The following is a 23,504-nucleotide window of genomic DNA, read 5'->3' as shown; positions in this document are numbered from 1 at the left end:
AAACATTTTATTGAAATGTTTCGGATTAAAAGCATCCCTCTGTTTCATCTGGGGAGCTTGGCTTTCTCCAGCCTGTTTGTGAAGATAAAGTTCACCCTGACCTTTCAGCCAATATTTATTCTCTTGATGTGTGTATCAATGCAATGCGTGGGTCCCTGTGTGCCTGTGTACTGTACATGATCACCTCTGTGCATGCGGGTATCTGCATGCCTGCGTGTGAGAGTCAAACCATGGCTCGTATCTTAACAGACCCATCCTTGAGGAATGCATGGGGTCATTACCATATGAAGTGAGGAGATAGATGCTTGTGGTATAGCTATGGACAGAGTACAGTACTGTTACTTGAGTTTTATATCTAATTAGAGCATTTTATTTTATTTTATTTTATTTTTTATTTATTTATTTGTAATACACATGTCCTTAACTCATGTACTGAAAATGCATATGACAGAACAGCTAGCCAACAGAGAGTCAACAGTCTGATGGTTAACGTGATGCTGTTTTACTGCTCATCCGCTGTGACTGCTCATCCATTAAGAAAACGTGAAACTGTGTGTGATTATGAAACAGAAAGCCATGAAGAGGAGAATCAAATCATGTGCCTGAGAACTGCTGAGACGAAACAAAATAAGAGAAACAGAACTTTTTCTTTTCCTTTTTGTAATCTCTGAGAATCAGAGAGATAAGTAACTTATGGGACAAATCAGTTCTCTGCTAATATATATGTTTAATTGTCACATGTGTCTTAGAAAATCTTGAATGGTGTTTCAAATTTTCAGCTAAATCAACTCAGAGCTAATCTCATCCTGGGATTGAATTAGTGCCAAGACGATTTCAATGGCAAGGATGGACTGAAGGAATACAAACAAGCTGAGGGAAAAAACACACAAAGCCTTGAGCTTAAACTTTTGATAAGCCCCCTAACACTGCAATCAAAACATCTGCTATCTTAAAACAAGTGACATTGTAATCCCGAAGGACAAAGACTAAATCTCTCTCCCTCTCTTGTAAGAGTGATGAGAAAGGATAAAAAGAGAGATGGCTATTCAAAGGGGAAACTTGATTAAACTGCATGCAGCCTTGTTCAAAACCTCACTAACTAAAACTAAAAACTACACACTTCTGACTGATTCCCTTCGATCCACATGCAAAAAGAAAAGAAAAAAAAACCTTGAAAGCACACATATAGCGTGCCAACAACAGTCTCAGGTTGCAGTCCCCATGGTTTTATTGTTTGGACAGTTTACAATGCCCACTGATGTGATCAGTTACATCATCAATACGAGCGAGGGGCTTTCTTTTGGTTTTCTCCCTGAAGCCAAAACAGAAGGACTTTGATGGCCAGTAGAGTCTCCAATAAAGTTTAGTGCCCTCCATGCTAATAGCAGAGTAACTCAATCCCCCAACACTACTTACTACATTGCTAAAAGTCTGTGACATACAGGCTGGAAGCTTGTTTACAGAACTAATTAAGTCAAAGCTGTTATATATTAAAATGGCCAGGGCATTTTTAAGAGGCAGCAGTAATGAAAACAGAGTGGCAAAAAATGCTTCACTAACTTGCCCGTGCCTCCCTTTTATCTCCTCTGTTTGCTGCTCCAACTCCAGAGGAGCGGCCATCACCACACTGGATATTTGGAGGAACTAGGTTAGGGAGAGGGAACATCTTCTGCTTTAAAGCACTCGGTGTTGGATAAACAATGTTGCACACGATCAAACTTATTTGAAGTATTAAGAGTAATCTGAATTTGTTCCTGGCTGGTGTTATTTCTGCTAAGTGAAGCCAGCAGAGGCCAATGGGCAGAGGATCAGATGGTCTGAACATGGGACTCTTTTGTTTAATTGTGGATGTGGAGATTTTTTTTTTTTTTAATCAGAGCAGATCTGTGGCATTTCAGTCGAGGGAGAGGCTGGCAAACTGGGCTTTGCAAGAGAGGACTTTACTTATATCTCTGTTCAAGTGTTTGAAATGGATATTTAGAAGTACATTCCCATACACACTCGACTCCCCTACCCTCTCTCAAAACCATGCATCAATGGGAATTTTCAGGTATCATTTGCCTTTAACTTAGTAATGAAAGTAAGGGCCTCTAAAAGTGAGATGCATTAGGGCTGTGCCCTCATGCTCAATGAGTATAAGTAAAGGGTCCTCCATGATATGAGTAATATTATCCCCTCAGTAGTGTATAAGGTACTTCATTTAAGAGTGTTTTCTAGACAGAGTGTCGTGCTCTTTGCTTCTCTTTAGTGGAGTGTAATATGGAATAATTTTTCCAATAGACTGTCCACTGTTGAAGTGAAAGGTCCAGGCTTGTAGCCTCTCAAGAACATGTTGACCGTGAGGCCTTTCTCTTGCAAAGAGCCCTTGAGAGAGGCATTTTGATGTCCCGGCAGTAAATACGGTTGTTGTGCTGTTTGTGTGTATCATAAGAGCCGACTGTGTTAGATAGACAGGGGTATCATGCCCTGCATGACGCTTATAAGGAGAAACAGATCTTTAGCAAAGAACCCACATAGTATTTCTATGAGTCACTTTGGCGTGGCTTGTGTAGAAACAATTCGTTGCGAGTGAAATGATAAAATGAAAGGCTAGGGAGTTGTCAGTAAGAAGAACAAGCAAGGGAGGAGGAGGAGAAGGAGGTGAACGGAGAGGGATGTGCCTGACACTATGCACACCCATCAGAATAATGTTAGCTCCACTCAGCCAGGCTCACAGCCTTGACCACTGCCAGTGACCAACTCTGGAGAACCCTGTACAGCAACATGCTGGGTGGTCTCTCACTGCACCACTCTGTACTGTATCGCATAAGGCAAGCACAAAAACACACTAATGAGTGCGAGGAATAAGGACCTTGGAAAAAAAAACAATGCCAGCCACACAGCATAATGGCAGTAAGTTTCAGTAGCTCTTGTGCTGTGTGAAAGCGTGCCACGTTGCCCTTCTGGGACCGACTCGTTTCAGAGGCATTTACCAGCCTCTTTCATGTCCCCCACCTCCAGGCTCTTCTCCATCAACAGGACTCATTAGCTGTTGTTACTTTTCCCCTTTTTTTTGTTCATTAAGATGTGCTAATTATTCTCCTCCATATTTTAAAGCCCTGCCGATTACCAACAGGCAATTAACATTTGATGAGAGTGATGAATGTTAGTGTGACACAAAATTTAAAGATAAAAAGACAAGAAATATAGAAAAAAAAAGAAAAAAAAAACAGAAGTTAGCAATGATATTTACTTAAATGTCTAATTTTATTGATCTATGCTATTAAATCCAGACATTTGGCTCAGGGTGACAGCAATGGTGCACTAATTACACTCAAGAAGGAGAAATGTTGTAGTAATCAGTGTGGAGAAAGTGAGAGGTGTAAGTTGCTGAGTGTTACAGCTTGTCTACACAGGAGGCGTTTCAGCCATGTTTTTCAGTCGTCCGTCTCACAGGCTTTTGACACAACAGATATGCTCCTATTTCAATCAATAAAGCTGTCTAAAAAGGCTTGCATTTCACTTGCGTTATATGCGAAAAACCACAACCTGAAGTGTATTTTTTTGCTTTAAGCCTTCTGAAGAGCGAGTCTAGTTTTATGCACATAACTACAGTGGTTGTGTATTGGCCTCTGAGCACTGCCAAAACACTAAATACTGTTCCTGAACATATACTGTGTAGACACAGACGGCGGACTGACGCTGCTGCTGCTGCTCTGCTAACACGCTACTTTGTTACGCAGCCTGTGTAGACATTGTGTTAGAGGGCCAACAGAAACACATTCACTGACCTGGATCTGCTGCTGGAGGAGGTTGATTTTGTGCTGCTGCTGTAGAAGCTGCTGCTGTTGTCTTGCAATCTGGTTGGAAACAGAAGTAGAGATGGGGAATTAACATGAAGAAGAGGAGGAATTCTTCCTCTGTGTTTCCTAGACAACATCATGTGTGAACTGTGCTGCAACTGCAGGAAACATAGAAATTTAAATTTAAAAGAAATTCTAAGAAAGTAGCAAAATTAGTAAAAGTATAATATTGCATTTCTCTTTTTATAGAATATGTTCTTCTAAATAAACTGCTGCAAAGTCTGACAAGAATCCACATATTTTCAATTTCTTAAATGTAAATGAAATGAACTGTGAACTGCACTGTCAAATTAGTGGTAAAAGAGAATAAATGATTTACAGGACAGATGAACATGGTGATGTAGATAACTGGTGCAGGCAGGGTACGGCTGACAGAGGTGACTACCTCCCCTGAGTGACGATCAGCCACACCGCAATCCTTCTCATCTGCAGTCCCCCTTTCTACATGCCCACTTCATTGAGCATGACAACCTAGTTTTAAGTGTCATTTAATTTTCATTTTTAAATATAATTACAAAGTGTTCACTGTAAGATATCGGTCGTCTGCAAATGTGTCAAGATTAATTTGTGCCGGCTTCCTCACGAGTGTCAACAGTTAATTACTGTGTTGTATCTTGATGGCTTGATGACATTCTAGCTCTCAGCGGGCTCTCTCGCTATCCCTCTCTTTCTCTCTCTCTCTCTCTGTCTCTCTCTTCCCCTATTTCATTAATATTCTTCCGTTTTTAAATAAGATCAAATAATAAAACATCTTGTATCACTGTTCATTTATGCTGCAATGTCCACAAAGCCCACAGAGTTGAGTGTAGTTTGCAAATGAACATCATTGATTGAAAAAGAAATCAATACTGTTAATGTATTATTAGTGTACTTTGACCAAATGCATCACTCTAAGGTATATCGTCTATCTCTTCATTTACCACACGAAGGTCTGAGAGTGTGCTGAGAAAACTCTGAGTGAACTCCTTGCTGATAATTGACTCATAGCCATTAGGATGGCTGGTGATAATAAAAGTGTCGCCCGTGTGGATAGTTTGTGTCCTTATTTCTTCCCAGACATTAACACACTTCATGGCCTCCGCTAATTTGCTGATTTGTACAATATGGCTCATTGGCCTGATTTGTGCTGCAAATCTAATGCCGGGCTTGTTCTAATAGGAGTCGATTTATAAGATATAGAGGACTTCCATGTTTAATATAACGTTTAATTCACACATTCCCTCGCACTTGTTAGTACAAGTCATAATAACATTTTTTTCTACCACACAGCATAAATGTGGGCGAGAGAGCATGACTGAAATATCTGAGGTAATATAGAATATAACATCTCCTAAATCTAATATTATTCCAAATTCCTACCAAGGAGTGAGATTTTATTGGCACATTTCAGGCATGAAATTTAATATGAAATAGAGAGTGAAGTGACAATTTGTTACAAATGTATTTAATGGGGTTCATTAGAGAGAGGATGGAGGAAACAGAGTAAATAGGATTAAAGAAGAAGGGGAATGAATGTTTGAAATAGTGTGAAAGAAAGAAGCATAGATAAGAAATTATCTGGGGTACAAAAAAGAGACAAAGAGAGATACTAAGAATGGGAGAAAGAAAACAGTGAGCAGTTACCTGCTCCTGCTGCTGACGAGCTAACTCCATTTGCTGCCTCTGTTTCTCCATCTGTGAGGCAGCGAGCTTCTTCTGTTCGTCGTGGGCAGCCAGAAGCTGCTCTCGCAGGCTGATCAGCTGGGTGATCATTGTGGAGAGCTGGCGTTCCTTTTCTGCCAGGCTCTCTGGAGTACCTAGTGAGGGGGGAGAGAGAGAGAGAGAGAGAGGAAGGGATAAATACAAGGTGGAGAGAGCTGAGACATACTCAGAGATACAAGTATGTGTTATGCACAACTGAAAGTAAAAAGTACACAAAGGGTTTTGTAGTGGCTGTGAATAAATAACCCAGGTGTTGGCTTTGTAAGAAAGTCTGCAGAGTGCCTTGGTCTGGTATACTGCTAAATATAGAAAAGTGACCATGCTGCACACATCATCATATTGTGCTATTGTATTGTACACAATATATAGTACAAAGAAAACCACATGGGCAGCAACCAACTGCAGTGAATTCACTAGTAGTGTTAAGGTCACACAGCCTGGAGTTGGCTATTTTACTGTAGCTGGTGTTCACAGCTTTCAGGAGAAGAAAGGGAAGGAATTGTTCCCGGCACATGGACAAAGAGCTGCGGGGAGCTGTCAAACTGAGGTGGCAAATTATGCCAGTCTACCAGGGGTGAATATAAAGAAAGTATGGAGAGTCACTGTGTTTGCACAGATCTAAAAACTATACAGTTTTTCATTATGTGGTCATTTCTGCAACACATTTGTGGAACTCTTTGCAGCTGCCTGATTTCTGCTGAAAGGATTGTGCAAACCTAGCAGAAAAGAGTGCACAAATTATGTTTATACACCAAAAAGATATTCTGAATGCACTTTGGCAATGATCATCATAAAAGAGAGATTTTATTGTGTGATCAAGACTGAACAACACACTTTTTATTCTATTATATGTGTAGTTAATGTATGCATACTTCAAAAAGAAAAGCAATGACAGTCCAATAGTACTTCTCTCTCCACAGTCACATGTCCGCACTGTGTGTGATAGAGAGAGCGGCTCCGCTGCACTGCTCTCTCCCTCCGCCTAATCAATGCTAAGTGATCCTACCATTGACTTACACAGCCAACATAATTGCCAGTGAGAGGCTAGACAGTAACTCACTCTCCTCCCACTGCACTCCTGTGTGACAAGCTGATCTGGGAGAACATACAAAAAAAGAGATGGGGAAACCGACAGAAGAGACGGAGAGAGGGAGAAGGATAAAAGCATAGAGATACAGATAACAGTACAGTGAAGTCTGGCCTGGGGCCAGCAGGAGCTGAATTCTTTCCTGGGTGTCTTCCTCTCGTCTCTGGCCACATCTGTCTTGAGTTTCTCCGAGAGCTCCCAGGGGCCCTCTCCACTCAAACTATTTTAATTTGACTAAACACCTGATTTATTTTATCTCTCCGATGAGGAAAGCCGTTTGTCTTAATAGGGCCTGTCAACCTCCAGAACCCATTCAGGGCAATTTACTGGCAGGCTTGTCTGAACCTCAGTTCGCCTCACTCTGCCTCCGCTGCCTGCTGCAATGGAAGAGAGCTGCAATTCTCCATTTATCCTCCTAACGAAAAAAAGCACCTAAAAGCGGCTATTCATTGGGCCTGCGTGCAGTTTCCAAGGCCTGAATTGACTTCTTATTCACCCGACTACACTTGTTGTGAATGGCTTATCTGTAAAATTGATACAATCAGCACCAATTTTATTAACCTTTGGCTGTGTCCATAAAGGAGCTGCCTTTTACAGGTCACCAGCAAGATACATCAGTTGCTGTCACAATAAATCCATGCTATCAATACTGTAGTGGGAAGCAAGGAGGGATTGAAGAAAGAGAGACAGACAGAAAGGGAGAAAGAAAGAAAATCATCATCCAGGTGAAAATGAGGGCCATCAGGCCTTGAGGGTCAGCATAGATGACCTTGAGCAGGGAACCAAACATCTGGACTCAATGACGCCCTCTCAGCCTGCCTAATTACACATTTCTGATGATCACTCACTAGTTTAGGAGTATCAACACTGTAAGAAAAAAAAAAAATTACAAAAATGATCAGGAGTGTACAATTTATCTATTTTGTGTGTGTGAATGATTGTGGTGCTAAGGGTCAACAAAAGGATCCGCTAGGCTAGTCTGAGTGTGGAGAGCGCAGTCCTGCCCAGACACTAAGAGAATACTAACAGAGGGCTCATTGTTTTGATGCTGAGCTGAATTGTGGGAAGCCCAGACTGCCCTCTGTGCTGCTATTTGTGCCTTCACTCTTTGCTAATTTTCCTCAATATTCTTTCACACTTTTTGGTTATGCTGAAGACGAACATTTAGATGCAACTTTTTCACTATCAGTTAAACATGTTGGAAGAGTTTCACCCTAGAGACTGTACACAGCTGAGTAGAAAATCAGGCGCATATGTTTTTTGTTGGCTGGTTAGTGTAAAAATCTCTTTCTTCCTGCTCTAAATTATGGATCAGCTTTAAAATGCAGATAAAACTTTTATTGGGCGGTGCAGAAGAGGAGAGTCGTGGTCTGTGTCTGACCAGCCTGCTGACAAAAGAGGCTGTTTCCTGCATATTGCATGGCTTTTAACAGCAGTGGGGCTGGGGTCTGCCCGTTAACGTGTCTCCTCACATTGCGCTTCTGATGGCAGACAGACAGCCCAGAGATGCCTTGGCGCTACATAAACCCCAGCAGCCAGCCTAGACCTAACATGTTGTGACATCCTCCTGTTAGACAACTGAGGCTCAGTAGGACAATACCAGCCTGACACAGGAAGAATATCCCAGGAGTGAGCGGTCAAGCTGCGCTGGCACTTAAGTTGTTTTCTTTCTCACGCCACCGTGTTAACTTCAGAGATGTTAGATTGACACATAGGATGGTGAGACGGTAAGTCTGTGTTGTTCAGTTCCAGCCCATTCAGCCTTCACCTTTTGAGATTCCTGCCTCTTTTAAACGTCACAAAGTAGGGCAGAAAACATCAACGGGTGACTAAATAAATGATAAGAGGAAAACAAGCAGAGCCATGGTTGCTTGGGGAGGGATGGGGATATTTGAGCCTTGGGGTCTTTGGATAAAAGGCACTTTGTAGGGGTGCGATTTGTTCTGTCCAATACCCACATCTCCCTCTCTCTTGGCTCCCTCCTCTCTGCTCTAATCAAGCAGTCTCTAATTTGGGTTCCAAGTCCAGTACCGGGGAAAAAGAAGGAGGCTTGTTACTTTGAAGAGTCCCGAGTGAATAACACAGATAAAAGATTCAGGCACAAAAAAAGAAGAAAAGCGAGGGAGGGTGAGGGTGAAAAGGGGGAAAATCACAAGGCACCCTATTCTCTTCCCTTCCTTTGGTTAGGACAGCTGAGCCATTATGACCAGATCTGAATTGGGTTTTTTAGTGCCAGAAGACTGGAATTTCTTTGTCTCTCTATCAGTCAGCTATTGTGGATGCGTCCATATGCTGCAAGCCCTTCCTAAGTAAATTAAGACTTGTCTAAATGCTGAGATAGTACCAAGCTGTATTCACACTCAGACTGCACATAGCTAGAATGCCTTGCGTGCTGAAGCTTTCTCTCTCTGCTCCCTCCTAAAGTGTGTGTGAATGTAGACACGAGTGTGTACAGATGTGTGCTGAGTGCCGCTCCAATCGATAAAATGTACATGCCTAAGAGTAAATGCACACGTGTGTGAACTCTGCGGTCATCTGACCTTTTGTCTATTCTCTCAGGAAAACAGAAAAGAGCCAATTGAGTAACAGCTAATACCATCTATTGGTATCTTCTTTATTGTTCAAATAGAAAGACATTTCAGCCCACAGACCTTACTCCAAAACCATAACATCGCCTCAGCAAAAGCCTGAAACGCAACCCTATCTTCATTTTTGTAATATTAAATATGATTGATATATTACATTCTTCAGTCAGAAAACCAAGCTAGAATAACAAGAGCTAGTTTTATGGTATCCCTTTGCTTTTAACCACTATGTACACTTGTTCTGCAGTGCTACAAAGCCATATGTGTTTCCAGTATGTGTTAACGCGCCTCCATGTCCTACAACCAAGACAATATGAGCAACAGCTGTTTTACCTGGCTTGCTGCCTCTGCCATGATATAAAAGCTGTTAATCTTGCCAATAAAACACCATTAACAAGCATGAGCAATGATTCACAAGCACATGTCATCCACTGGCAGCAAAGACTTAATCCCTAAGCCCTCCTATATGGTATGAACATATAGGCTTCTTCTGCCCATCAACTTGTTAAAAAAAAAGTCAGAGCGTGTCAAGTTTTTAAAATCACAACTTATGTACTCGACACTTTTAAAAAACATTTGCTGTTTGCATATTTTGATGGTAGTCTCATAGTATAAACTTCATAGAGTATGTATATATGTATAAGAGTTTGTATGTCAATGTGATTTTAAGATACTTTCACGGAATTAAAATGATTTAAATGGCTCTGCAAACTATTTTTTTAATACTACAATTAGCACATGGAGTGGTTATTAATAACAGCACACTTCATCTACTGAGGCTCTGCTGTTCATGCTGAACACTGATGGAGACTAACATTTTGATGATAGAGGAAGCTTCACTCTTCAGTATAATTATGCTAATGTAAAAGCTCCAGCACTTCACTGTCTATCCATGACACTGGACAAGGTACTTCATCAAAGCCAAGATAGAGGCTCGACCTGAACATATTACTCCACAGGGAATGCCGGTGACCCTGAAATTCACACTGAAGACAAAAAAAAAAAAAGAAAAACTTTAACACTTCAAAACTCCAACTTTACTTCTGTTCTTTGATTTAATACATCATTCTTTGGCTGTATAATGCAGTTTGACAAACTAGAAATCCAGGCACCATGGAGGATGTTGTGTGTATGCAAGGCAGCATGTAGCAAAGATGACATGAAAACAAAGATTGTCTCCAGTTCTTCTATTCATCTCTCATGGTCTTTATGATGATGAGTCTGACCCCTGCGCCCTTAAAACATAAAAAGCATACACAATGTTCAAGGTCTCACACATACAAAGCGCTTAAAGCCTGTGAAACAGTGATCAAGGCAAAAGCTTACTGTCTGCGAAACCTTGGAAGTGAATTAGGAGTTAGACGTTATCTCATTCTTTTCACTGAACATTTATTCATTGGTCTCTCCTATAAGGCTGATAATTAAGGCAGAATGTACTTGTTTCCTTGGACTGTGCAAAAGAAATCTTTCAAAAGATTTTCAGACTGTTGTCTCTGATGTATAAGTGTTTCAACAATGCCAGTGTTTTATCTGGGTTTAATCCAAATCACAAGTGATAAACTGACATAGCTGAACAGGAAGCAAGTTGAGACCAGTACATGTATTCAAAAAGTATATCAGAATGAACACCTGTTTAGTTGTCAAGCTGTCAAGTAGTATGTGGTCATTAGACTCAACCAAAGATCATAAATGTTTGTGATAAGAGTTGTTAGAAATCTTTCAGACAGCCTAATTTTCTGTGTTAAATTGTTTCCTGCCATTGTTTATACTCTTCATGCATATATGTACCTTGTTAAGGTGCCCACAAAATATACAGAATTGCAAGTACAACTTACTATTTTAACAGTGTACCTTAATTTATCAAATAGTAAAACATTATTGGTATATGAATCACACTTTCAAAAAAAGGAAAAAAGTAAGTCTGAACTGAAATAAAAGCTGTGCAACTGATAATGATCTGTGTGGAAATGAATAGTGGATATAGAATGGGAGGTTTTAACAAGGTTAGAGAGGCATAGGGCCATAATGCATGATTTTTCTTTAAAAACTGAAGGTTGTTTGACAATGTGAGGTGGCCCAGATGAATGTAAAGTTGTTCTGAAGTCTTGACAAAACTGCTGACAAAAAAATGGGCCACGTTGCACAGTTTAAAGAAAGGGGGGTTGTGCATGCAATAAGGGGAGGTCTAGGTTAAAAAAAATAGTTGGATTGAAATGTCAATATTAAAAAATGAAAAAAGCTAATGACAAAAATATAAGAAGCTCTTTTGGTCAGCTTTACATGGCTGTGAAGACATTATTTGTTTAGCAGAGGGAAAGCCAATGCATATTTTAAGGGAGTGCCCTTTTTAAAAAGACAAAGGTGTGTCTTTGTCTGTAAATGTTTTACATTCTGTTCGAATGAAAACAAAATTAATACACTTCAGTGATCCCAGACAAAGGAATTCCTTTATTTTTTCAATCGAAGCGCGCAATTGTCATTTCATAATGCACACAAACCTTCAGCACCAGAAATGCCATCAAGTACAAATATCACAACACTGCTAACCGTTGCCTCAGTTTGTGCCTCTAACAGAGCCGCTGGTAGAGTTAGCAAGTCTGATAAGAGACAACAGAGAAGGAACGTCGTGCTAATAACCCAAAGATTTATTCCTTTTCTGTGGCAGTAAACACAACACACGACCCGCCAATAACTAACACACACAAACACACACACACACACACACACACACACACACACACACACACACCCGCAGACACAAACACATCCTTTTTTACCTCAATTGCCACAAGCTAAATTCCACAATTCATTAGAGGAGAAAAACACACAGTCCAACACTCTCGTACATTCATCTGGCAAATGTGGCCTGAGGAATAATGATTTACTGTGGCTCATATTTCACCTGAGTGCACAGGGCAAACAGTTGACTGAAGTGTTGTGGAGAAAATGCTAACTGAGGCATATTTGACTGGAGCAACTGGACAGATACCGTTTTGTGCTGTTTGTGTGAATGTTTTTGTATGTTTGAGTAAATATAATATGCATAACATTTATATACAGTATGCTGTAAAAACTCACTAAAATCGACGATACACAATTCTACTTTTTTTCCCCAAAGCATAACTCTGTGTCACTTGGGAAAGGGTGTGCAGATATTGTGCTGTGTATCTCCGGTGGCATCAAACCCCCACTTCATGGAAACTATTAAGAATAAAATAAAGTTTAAAGTAAATAATCATGTTTTGAAGCTAACCCAGATGGCTGAACAATATGGGCTCTGTGTTCACACAGTGGACTCCTTTCTGTCTGTGCAGAAGTTAAGCCAGCACAGGTAGGGCCAGCATCAAATCAGTCTCAGCTGCCGCCCTGCCCTGCCCTGCCCTGTGTTCTCCTCTTAAAGAGCTTCCACTTATCTCCTTGCCGCAGGACTGTCTGTGTGCACCCAACCACTGTCATGTAGACACCATTCTCAAATTGATTGTGACAGTGCAAGAGCCCCAATTTTTGCGCTTCAGAATTCAAGCTGCCATTTCAACGCCAATGTACAATGTTAAGCTTTTTTCTTATTTCTTTTTTTTTATTTTTTTTTAGAAAATTCCAAGAGAATGAATACAGCTTGTGTTCCAATTTAGTAACTACATATTTTCCTTCAGTTTGAGTAAATGCTTGAGCATTTTGCTTTTATTCCCTACACCCCTAACCCCCCCCCCCCCCCCCAACAGGGGGCCGGGAAACTGGCACTCAGCAGGGAAACTTAAACAGCTCTGTTGAGTGTGAGGCTCAAAGACCCTGCATAGAGCAAGCATGCAACACAGAGCAACCTTATCTGCCATAGGACACAGTATACTATATTTGTATACATGTGACACAGTGTATGCATATATATGGATATATATGTGCATATATATTTACAGTATAATATACTGCATATATATACACACACAGGGTGATAATGGTGGGGATTAGAAGCATCCTAAATCATGTCATATATGGGGGCTTTGCTTTTTTTTTTTGCAAAATATGTCTTTAAGGTATAATCATATGTGAAGTCTAAGTATTTACGTCTAAAATCTCTCACTAGTTCTTCCTCTCTCTCCCTCTCGCACTCCTCCTTCCACCTTGCCTCCTATTATCTGCTACTTTCTGTGGTTTGGAGCCCTTCCAACAGGCCTCCCTTTCTTGCTCTGTGGTTTTCTTCAGGAGATTTCATCTCCCTCCTCATCGTTCCTGCAGATTGACAGCTAAGCTCAGGTATGAAAACAAACAGTTAGCTCTGGAATTGACTGGTGAAAAGAAATCCCCCACTAATGCTCCTTCTCAAACTCTCCTTTTCGCCTGCCTCTGCTGATGCTAAGACCTAACAACATACAAGAAAAGGCAGAAATCATTAACCCTTAATAACACCATTCTACATGTCTGGCTTAAGTACACCACCTCTGCCGGATTATTTCGCTTGTTCCTACTGACTCTAAGACCTAAAAAATGTCTTCCCTTCGGAAACAGCACATTACGTAGCCAAACACCCACATGGCAATGAGCTATAATTACAGATGTGTCATCTGTAAGAGGTAAATGGTTGGGTGGGTTAGCAGACCTTGAAAAGCAAATCTCTGATGTTGTTGATACTCTTGTTTTGTTTTGTTTGTTTACTGTACGTGCGTGTTCACCTCAACAGGATAAAGTATTCGGGACATGTTTGAACACAACTGCAGAGAAAGAATTTCTTTCTTTTCATGGGTAAAGCCTCGGGTCAAATTCTCTTGCACCTATTGTTTCTCATTTTTACTTGTTTTCTAAGAGCCAGACAAAACTATTTCCTCACCAGCAAAGATTCCACCACTGGCCTAGCTGCAATAACACAATTACTTGTCTTTCAAGGTTTTGATGGAACATTGTCAAAAGGTAGCCTACAAGTTGCTCAGTATAATTGGCTGAGGAATCGGTAAGCGATCAACATAGAATATACAAGGCCACTCTGCTGTGGTCTTTATCTGCATGTCAGCCTTTATTCTCTATCTTCTTTCATTCATTTAAAACCTACAGGCATGTATGCCTTTTGTACCGATTTTAACCTAACAATTAATGGAACCTCTGATTCATCATAACACTTTAGATCTTAATCGTAAGGTGTTTTCTGCTTGGTACCTTTGTTTGTGTTTTAATTAGGCGGACCTTGTGCGTCTCCAACCCTGGGCTTCTTTTTAATTGCCCGTATTTACATCAGGCAGACATCAAACGCAGAGAGAGAGACATTTGTAAGGGGGAGCACAAAGCAGCCCTTTGAAATGTCTACAGTCATATGAAATGGCATGCTAATTAAAAATCTAAGGCTGCCACTGTGATAGGAGAAGCATTTATATTGGTAACTGTGGTGTATAGACTGTCTCCATAACTCAACAACAGACAGAGGCCATAGTGTTTATTATCAGACTCCCTACCTGTTTACAGACCACCAAGTAACCTTCCCGTTCCCATTCATCAAACAGAAGAAATGCCCTGCCTGTAATTTAACAGACCAGCTTTCAAAAGGCTAAATCATTTTAAACATTTTACCCGGTGCACTTTGATCTACAGTGGCATACAGTATACTAGGGCAGGTACAATGAATCTAGTTTACCAAGCAAGTGATTTATCCTTCAGTTCATTAAGGTTATTGCCAATGAATATACTTATTAGCACATTCAACAGTTCCCCTGAAAGTGCAGAAAGTGTAATTCAATAATTAAAACCAAACACTTATTTTATTTGTGTGTCACCCATGTTTAGAAAAAGTAACAATTAAGTAAATTGTCAAAATCACCTTCACACAAGTGAAATTAGATTTCTTTATAGGTTTGTGAACTTGAACTAAGACAGTTGCTCAAAAAAGAAGAATTATTTCAGTATATTGAGAATACACTGAATTCATATTGTTTAGATGGTTTCCCAGAAATAAAAACAAGACACAAGAAGTTGTCTGATGAAAGGAATCACTAAGGGAGAGCTCAAGAGCTGGTGACAGCCTGGTGTTATCAGCCAGCTGGTATTGTGCTTTCCTACGCTGTATAAACACTCCAGCTTTCAGTAACAGTCAGTGCTAAGGACTAAGACGTGGACCTGCCCATCCCAGGCCCACCTTCACCCTGTCATAAACAGAGATTTTGGGGGAGTGCTGAGTTGCGCTTCGCTGTGCTGCACTTGATACGCCGCGCAGGGTGTTCACTGTCAGAGTCGAGACATTCCACTCAAACGCAGGCTCACTGAGGAGACGACTCTGCGCGTCTCCACACCATCTCCTCTCCTCTCTTAGCGGCTTCTCTCCTCTCAGCTTAGCTCATGCTCTGGGTACATCAAGCACACTCTGGGTTCAACAATTACCAGAGCGGCATGAACGCGCTGCATGTGCCAGAGCAGAGTAGCTAAGCTCAGGGACGTCTGAAGGGACAACAACAATAAACTGCTGACAAGCTCAGAGAGCCTCAGAATGGTAAATGGAGTGGAATTTTGAAGACAGCACTTTGGACAGAGTTGGGCATTCCAACAAAAGATAAGGGGGGAGAGAAATGAATGAGAAGGGCAGCCAAAGGCCTTTGTTTTATTTCAGAGTACAAGGCTGTTTCTGAGACTGTACAGTACATAGATTATGTATGTCTGATAGGAATGAGGGACTTGTTAATACTGTCTAATGTGATGTTTGTATGTGTATTCCTACCTTTAACTTCTGCCAGAAGTTCGCTGGTGTTGAGCCTCTCCATCTTCTCTTTCCAGTCTTTAGAAAGTAGTTTCTCCATGCAGGATTCTGAAAAAGAAAAAAAATAAATGAAGATTAATAAATAATTCAGAGTTCCTGTTTAAAATTAATACATTTTTCATGGAATATTATGTATGGAATATAGCTTTTCTTTTTTTATTTTGTGCATGATATGGATCTTTAAATCTATTCACTTCAAAATGAAAGAGAGGTATTTTATTTGATGGCATTTCACAGTGAACATTAAAAGAGACTCTTCCTGACAAGTGAGAGATGAGCTAAAGGTGGAGTGAGGAGGGAAGCAGGCATTGTAGGGATAGCATAAGGGCAGAGACACACATTAAGTGGGAGGCAAGGACTGAGACTGGGTACGTCCAAGCATTCGCATAGCTGCCAATGATGAAAACAATTAACATTTGTCCAGCAGACAATGAATCAGAGGAGGAATGGCTGCAAGCTGCCATGCTGTCGCTGTTGTAGCTGATAAAGAACACACTGGGCCGGCTGACCCAGGCCTCCACTATCCCTGCACTGCTTAGGGGTCAGCCTGTTCCCATCAAACAGCAGCAGCACAAGCAAGCCTCCACCCCTCCACCTTGAGCCACTGTCTCCACAAACTGCCTCCACATCAAGACATCAACCGTGCAGCACCCAGTCCTGTTGAGTCTACATTTAACAAGCAAAAGCCATGTTCAAACCAATCAGTTCCATTAATACTAGTGTATGGAGTAGCTATTAATGGCTGTACTGATTTGTATAGAAATTGTCCTCAGGTTTCATATAGCGCCTGAGGATGATATCATTTGTAAAATCATGTTTCTCTAGATTCAGAGCAAAATGCAAAAACCAAAGCACACACTAATTATTACCACAAAGCCCTGGGGCGCCATAATGAATAGTCTAACCACATATCTAACAGTGGATCATTTATGAACACGGTTCTGGCAACAAAAGAAAACAATTCACAAATGTTTCAAATGATTCCACAGAGGGGGTTTTTCACAGTTTGATGTAATTCTCATGTGTTTTTTCTATTTTTATTAAGTTGCACAGAGAAATAAGGAGAAAGACTGAGAAAGGCACTGTCACATGCAATATTCTGGACTCTTCCACGTTCACTGTTATCATCCTTGACATCAAACACAGAGAAGATTTATACAGTTTAGAATGCATACAAGTGTTGTTTCCTTTTATCCATCTGTAACATATCTTGCTCTCTACTCTCACAAACCAAATACCGTTGCAAACACAGTGACTTCAGAGGAACTGGGAGTAACAGGGGGTCAGTAGTTCTTGTGGCCTTGTTTAAGGATGGCTTTCAGATAGATCAAGCAGAGTGACCATTTTGTTTGATTGTCCACTTCCTCCAATGTGATGAGGGTCGACAGGACATCTTCAGCTCAGGGTCATTATAACATTACTTCTGCTTTATTGACTTTCCAATTCCCAACTCACAGTTTGTACCCTTGACCCTAAGAGAGGGAGAGAGAAAAGGCTGTGTGTGTTTGTGTGTGTTTGTGTGTGTTAACTCCCTGCGTGGCACAAAGATCACAGATCTTAAAACAGGGGTTAAGGGCGGGGGGTGGGGGGGAGTAGTTGAACTCAGCTCTTCTTCGCTGCGCCTCACCCCTGGGTGAGACAGCTTCCTCTCCCGGAACAACAAACTCCCCTCGAATCATCAGACAGACAGAACAACAACAGAGGATGACATTTTCTACCCTGAAGCACAGAATAGGCTTATTTTTTAAAGTGGTGTAAAGGGGAATTAAACAAACACAGTGAACATATGTTAATATGCACACATATGCTCCCTCTTTTTCTCTCTCTCTCTCTCTCACACACACACACACACACACATACGTATGCACACACACTTTCATCACAGATGCTGCTCCAGCACTTGATCATTAAGGAATGCACCAACTGTTGGAGATAATGTGGTGCCAGCTTCCATTCTACTCCAGTCCTCCCCCTCCCTTCCACCTCCCTCCCAGGAGAACTGCCGCTCCCTCACTTCTCCATCCCCTCCGCCGGGCCAGACACGACCTGCCAAGTCCTCCAACAGGAGAGACTACAGCTGGAATGCACCGCTGTCCTCCCTGCCTTCCACCTGGGAGAGGTGAATAATGACCCGGATTAGTCTATAAAATAACTCTCAAACACCTTTCAGTGTTCGAACAGCGTGGACAAAACAGGCAACCAAAAATGGATTTGGTGAAAGCAGAGCAACTTTTGCGCAGGCGTGCTCGAAGAAAACACTAAATGAGTCAGATGTCTGGCTTTTTTCAAAGCACCCTTCTACAGCCTATTTTTCAGAAGAATTTAGATTAATAAGAGGAATGCTATTTCAGTTTCTAAAATGCCTGTCTGTTTTCTCTGGAGAAATTATAGATGCCAATGGAAACACTGGTTAGTATCAACATAATAATTACTGTCAGGTTATGACACAGAGAATGTCAAACTCTGATACACAGTGTATTCACCATAAAATAACAAATTATTCCTGATAAAAGATTCGATTCACACTTCACAGATTTTACCGGACAGATGAAATACTGTTGGACTGCAAATGAAAGGCAAACATAATTATTCAAAAACAGTTACTGCAGAACTTCTGAAGTTTTTAGAGTAATTAAGAGTTTGCTACTCTTGTCCTCTTTAAGTAGGACATAACATACTGGGGAATTAGCTTAAACAAGAGAAGAGTCCAGTGAGTTTATTTTTATTTTCCTATGGGGGCTCTTAAATCTCTTGCACCCCCACCCCTTCCATTTCTTTCCCTCCCCCTCTCGAGATAAAATGCTCTGTGGCTGGGGAGCAGGCCATTCAGCTGGGATGAGAATGGAATGAAAACAATAGCCCTTATCAGGCTCTTATTTACATTTTCCCAGCGTCGCTGCACTAGACAGCTTGGCTTGTCACCAAGCCCAGATCGCCCCACTGGACCAAGACCAACTTCCTCTAGCCCCAGCGATTCCAATGGTCCCTATGGACCCTTGCCTGGCAGAGACACCCTCCACTCTGCAGCTAGCACAGATAGCAACATACAAGACAAAACTACTGGAGTGTCTGTCCAAGACGTGTTCCCATTGAGAGGGGAATGATTTTTGGACTACTAAGCCCGTCTGGGTCTTATTGTCTCTTCTCTGGGGCTGGTGCTGTATAGCTGGAAAAATGCCCTGAACCCTTTTCTGTGATTTTTTTGAGAGCTTCCAAGTGGCACTCAGGAGAAAGTGAATAGTCACCGCTGATTTAATACTGCCAAATTCGATATGTTTATCTGCTATCAGCACTGTCATCTCTGGTTTACCGCCTTCCTGTGCAGGTATTCTGTGATCTTATTGATGTGGGTGAACAGGCGAAGGGATTGAGACACCTAAAACTGAGATGAGTTGGCCAGATTAGACTGCAGCTTTTTTCACTGTATTAAAAACAAAGCTAATGATCCTCATAAATCTTAACAAAGGAATGTTTCTAGGTTGATGTGTGACATAAACAAAGCTTTCAGCACCTGGTAGTCAGTGCTGCCAGAATATCATGTTCAGTATAAACCACAGTAGTGGAGCTAAGAGGCAGGTTACCAGTAACTTTCTGTCCCGACACTGACTGACTCCCTGACAAGCCCTAAGGAAAATAGAGAAATTATCTCTGCTCTTGATATGTCTTTCTCGCTCATATTTTTGCTCTTACAGTAGGCTCTCACTGACATATTGATGCAACAACTAATCCGAATTTATTTTTTTTGTTCACGCTGTAAGAAAAGATAAGTTTATCACATTGAGTGCTAGTTGGCTATAAATGCCTGTTGGTTGTGGAGTGAAGGTGGGGGAAAGTCGTTTTCAAATTTATGTTTTTATTGCTGCTCTTAACAGAGTAGCTCATTCAAACGATCATTGCAAACTGTAGAAAAGCTCAAATCACTGAGCAGAACATCAAATAGACAAACATAGTCACAAACAAATCAAATCTTTACTTTGGAATTAGATTGGACAGTAATAAAGCAGATCTTAAAAATTTGTGACACACTAATTTTCAAATGGCTTTCTAGATTGCCATGGTCATGTGAAGTCCAGTGTATATTAAAGTTACCAAATATAGCAGCACTGGCAAAAAGACCATCTTCACATTTCAATGTGTTCAATCTCTAAAAGGTTTAATCTACTAAATTTGTTGACCCAACAAAACACACCATCATGTTTCACAAGACCATGACTGCCTCAAAGCACAAAAATGGTTTGTTACAACATGCAGCAGTGGGTGTTTTATTACCCTGTGTTGTCAGCAATGAAATCGTTTCAACTGTCTGCCACCACATTCTGAGCTTCTCTGTGTGCACTTTTCTCCCGGGAGAAAGATGATACTTGTGTTTGAGTGTTTGTTGTGTTGAAAAGCCGTTGGCAGAGAAAAGAGGGCTATCTAGGAGAGTCAAATTAGCCATAAGTCATGGATAACAGTCTAAGAGGCCTCCCCTTTAGCATTGGCCTTGTATATCAGTTGTCCCAGCCTCAAGGGGAAACGTGTAATTACCAAATCAATGATCAACTGACACTGACCATATAAATAATATCCTTCCCAGAATGCAGAGGCCTGTACTATTCATTGAAGCAAATGGGGGAAACAATGCTATTTGCTGTGAGGGGCTGAGGTACAGAGGGAATGGGGTTAGGAGTCTTTAAACAAGCTTCAGTTTGAATTACTGCACTTTTTTTTAAAATAATTTGTTATAATCCAGTGTAGTCAATTAAAACCAAAAAGATCAAAGGACTCTAACCTGGCCATTAGAAAGATCTAATAAAGTACAATATCAAAACTGAGGAATGCACCCTTTTCAAAGATAAAAGTGACAATTATGAGATCAATGACAGTTTCATTCCAATGACACAAAATGTTATAATTAAAACATAGTATAGCTGCCCAAGACATTAAAATGTACAGTATTAAAACTACATTGTATATAAACTGACAAGAATCTGAAAATCTAAGGCTGTATTCAGACCAAATCAGGCATTGCGGCACACCTCCGCAGGGTTGAGCGGAGGTGTGGGTGTGTTTATTTGTAACCACCATGAAACAATCACAAAATAACATTTTATTTCTCTCATTCACTGGCTGTTTTGCTACCACCGCGTCTCTCTTTTTCTCTTTCTCTCTCTCTCTCTCTCTCTCTCTCTCTCTCTCTCTGTCTCTCTCTCTCTCTCTCTCATTAGCAAAGCCTAACTTTACTTAAGCGTTATCAAATGAAGAAAAATGTCCTCCCCTCTTCCTAGTTTGTCCTCCCTCATGGCAGGGTTGTACAGCTCAGTCTAATTGCTGGCTATGATTGGTTGGCGCAGCGTGACGTCGGGTTACGTTTCTCCAAAAGTTGATTCTGGTTCAACTTTCTCGCTGCAGGCCGCTGCAACACCCTTGTGACCCCCATCCCCGCAGCCTAACCGCACCACCCCCATTCACATGAATGGGAGGGCTGGCGTTTTCGCCTCAATGCCTGATTTGGTGTGAAATCAGTCTACAGTTGAACTACAGGAGATGCAGGTCATTTAAAAACTGTAATCACACTGGAAAAATAAAATTGATTTACTGGAACAATGATGCAACTATATAATACTGTATAACAGAATTGTATGAAATTACACTACAGACATGAGTTCCATAAGATTATGAAAATGCTGATATTTTCTTGCTCCAATCTAACCAGCGGTATAAAATGTCCCAGCATTAATCTGCAATTTGTAGAAAATATCATGGCCTGGTGAAAGAACGGTTTAAGGCTGCATAGAGAGCTCTGTAAATGGTGAGTAACAAAGATCTTTGGCTAATATCATATCCTGCATATGTTCACAGTAATACAGCTAACTTATACAGTTAGAATTGATGTACTCACTCTGTATAATATTAGTGCTTTTGATTGACTTCATTATATTTACTGTATAGTTGATCCTGATTCAACATGTAAAATATATGTCTGCAAATCATAGAAGATAAAAATCTGGAATGTCTTAAATAGCTTTTAAAAAACCTCTTGAGCTCATCTTTCGCCTACATTCAGTGTTAGAGACAGTATATTTCTTTAATTCTGGCATAAATTTCGATCACAGATAAAACTCTCAGAATCTCAGTCAGACAGTGATAGGCTGACATCTAATTTCCCATCCACTCTGCACTGCACGGGAAACAAATCAAAAGTCGAGATTGATAAAAAAGAAAATGACTGTGACACACTCCAAGGAGTCCTTTGAATATCTTAATCACAGACACACTAAAAACAAGACCCCATCATCACACCAAATAAAACATAATAATTACAAGAGGCAGGCAGGGAAGTGAAATGCAGAGAGAAAACATGTTTTTGTCATTCAGCCGGTAGTCCCTGAGACAACAGCTGTTGGATGCTGCAAATACTCCTGAAGTCTCCATAATCATGGCGTTATTGAAGTGAGGACAAAAAGGGCACTAATTGCAAGGGAGCAATCGGTACGCAATAGGTTACACACCCGGGTGATGCCACACAATGCAAACGCTAAAGAGGGAGCTGGGGGGAAAAAAAAACATTCTGAGCACAACAGTGCGTTGTCGCTCATTTTCAGGCAATTACCTTTCCTCGTTGTCAACAGTTTTAATAACCTCTACCATTTCCAGAAGATTTTTTGGTGCAGTTAAATAATTTCAGCTTTTTAATATGTAATTACTAGTGCTGGCATGCATAAATAAAAAGGTCCAGCTCCTTGAGACATGTCAGTGTATTGTGGAGCACCTGCACCTCATGGTGGGCTTTCTTTAACTGACACCTAATCATTATTCCACTTGGTGAACATCTCTGTTAGTCACTTTCAGACTATCCTGTTTGGTCATGTAAACAGTTTCTATAAATATACTATAGGTAACCTGGATGAGATGGGCTTCATCTGAGGTTGTGACAGAAAACAGATCTCCTCTGCTCTAATACTTCCTTCTTTCCTTCCTTGCTGCCTTCTTTCCTTCCATCCTATGTTCCTTACTTCTTACTGTACCTCCTTTACTTTAACAAAATTAAATCATACCCTGCTTCTCTATATGACATTTTACGTAAAGTGCCAAAATCATTTGTTAGACTCCAGAAGGGGCCATGTGTCAGTTTTTTTTTTTCTGATATTGCAAGTCAAATGTCTTTTCATGAATAGGAGTCTGAGAAGCTGCTTATTGGAAAATAGTAGTTGTACTAATAGTCTTATACAAAGCAGTTTCTATAGTTTGCACCCTGGAATTAATTCATTTCAAATTTGCCCCCAGCAAATCTATTTACTACTATTTATCGCATTAGTAACTGAAGGTTGCAGAGTTAAATGCCACATGGACTGAAAGACCCTCCACACCTAGAGCCACAAGTCAAACTCTTACAAAAATGTTTACAATTTGCTGGTAACTTTTAGAGTATTTTAGCTTTTTCCTCAAGCAGCTAAAGATGCTGGCCTATGTGACCAGGAACTTCTCCCTCATCCCTCGCCTTTATCTGCACTGACCAACGTGTTAATCCCATAGTGTTGACCTGGCCATTCTGAGAAGCCGTATACACACACAGCAAC

The 23,504-nt window shown here is 40.8% G+C and overlaps 1 protein-coding gene across 9 annotated transcripts in view; it reads right to left on the bottom strand.

The window, feature by feature from the left end:
- Positions 1–23,504, bottom strand: part of sox6 (SRY-box transcription factor 6) — a 140,559-nt gene that overhangs the window by 54,226 nt on the left and 62,829 nt on the right. For all 9 annotated transcript variants that reach the window (XM_067588168.1, XM_067588206.1, XM_067588213.1 and 6 more), the window contains 3 exons: positions 15,907–15,993; positions 5,466–5,638; positions 3,771–3,839 (listed from right to left, as the gene is read on the bottom strand). In XM_067588168.1, coding sequence (XP_067444269.1) covers positions 3,771–3,839; positions 5,466–5,638; positions 15,907–15,993 — 329 coding nt within the window. The remainder of the gene's footprint in view (positions 1–3,770; positions 3,840–5,465; positions 5,639–15,906; positions 15,994–23,504) is intronic.

Source organism: Thunnus thynnus, chromosome 1 (genome assembly GCF_963924715.1).
Source record: "Thunnus thynnus chromosome 1, fThuThy2.1, whole genome shotgun sequence".
Classification (NCBI taxonomy): domain Eukaryota; kingdom Metazoa; phylum Chordata; class Actinopteri; order Scombriformes; family Scombridae; genus Thunnus; species Thunnus thynnus.
This window is presented reverse-complemented; position numbering and strand designations above follow the sequence as displayed.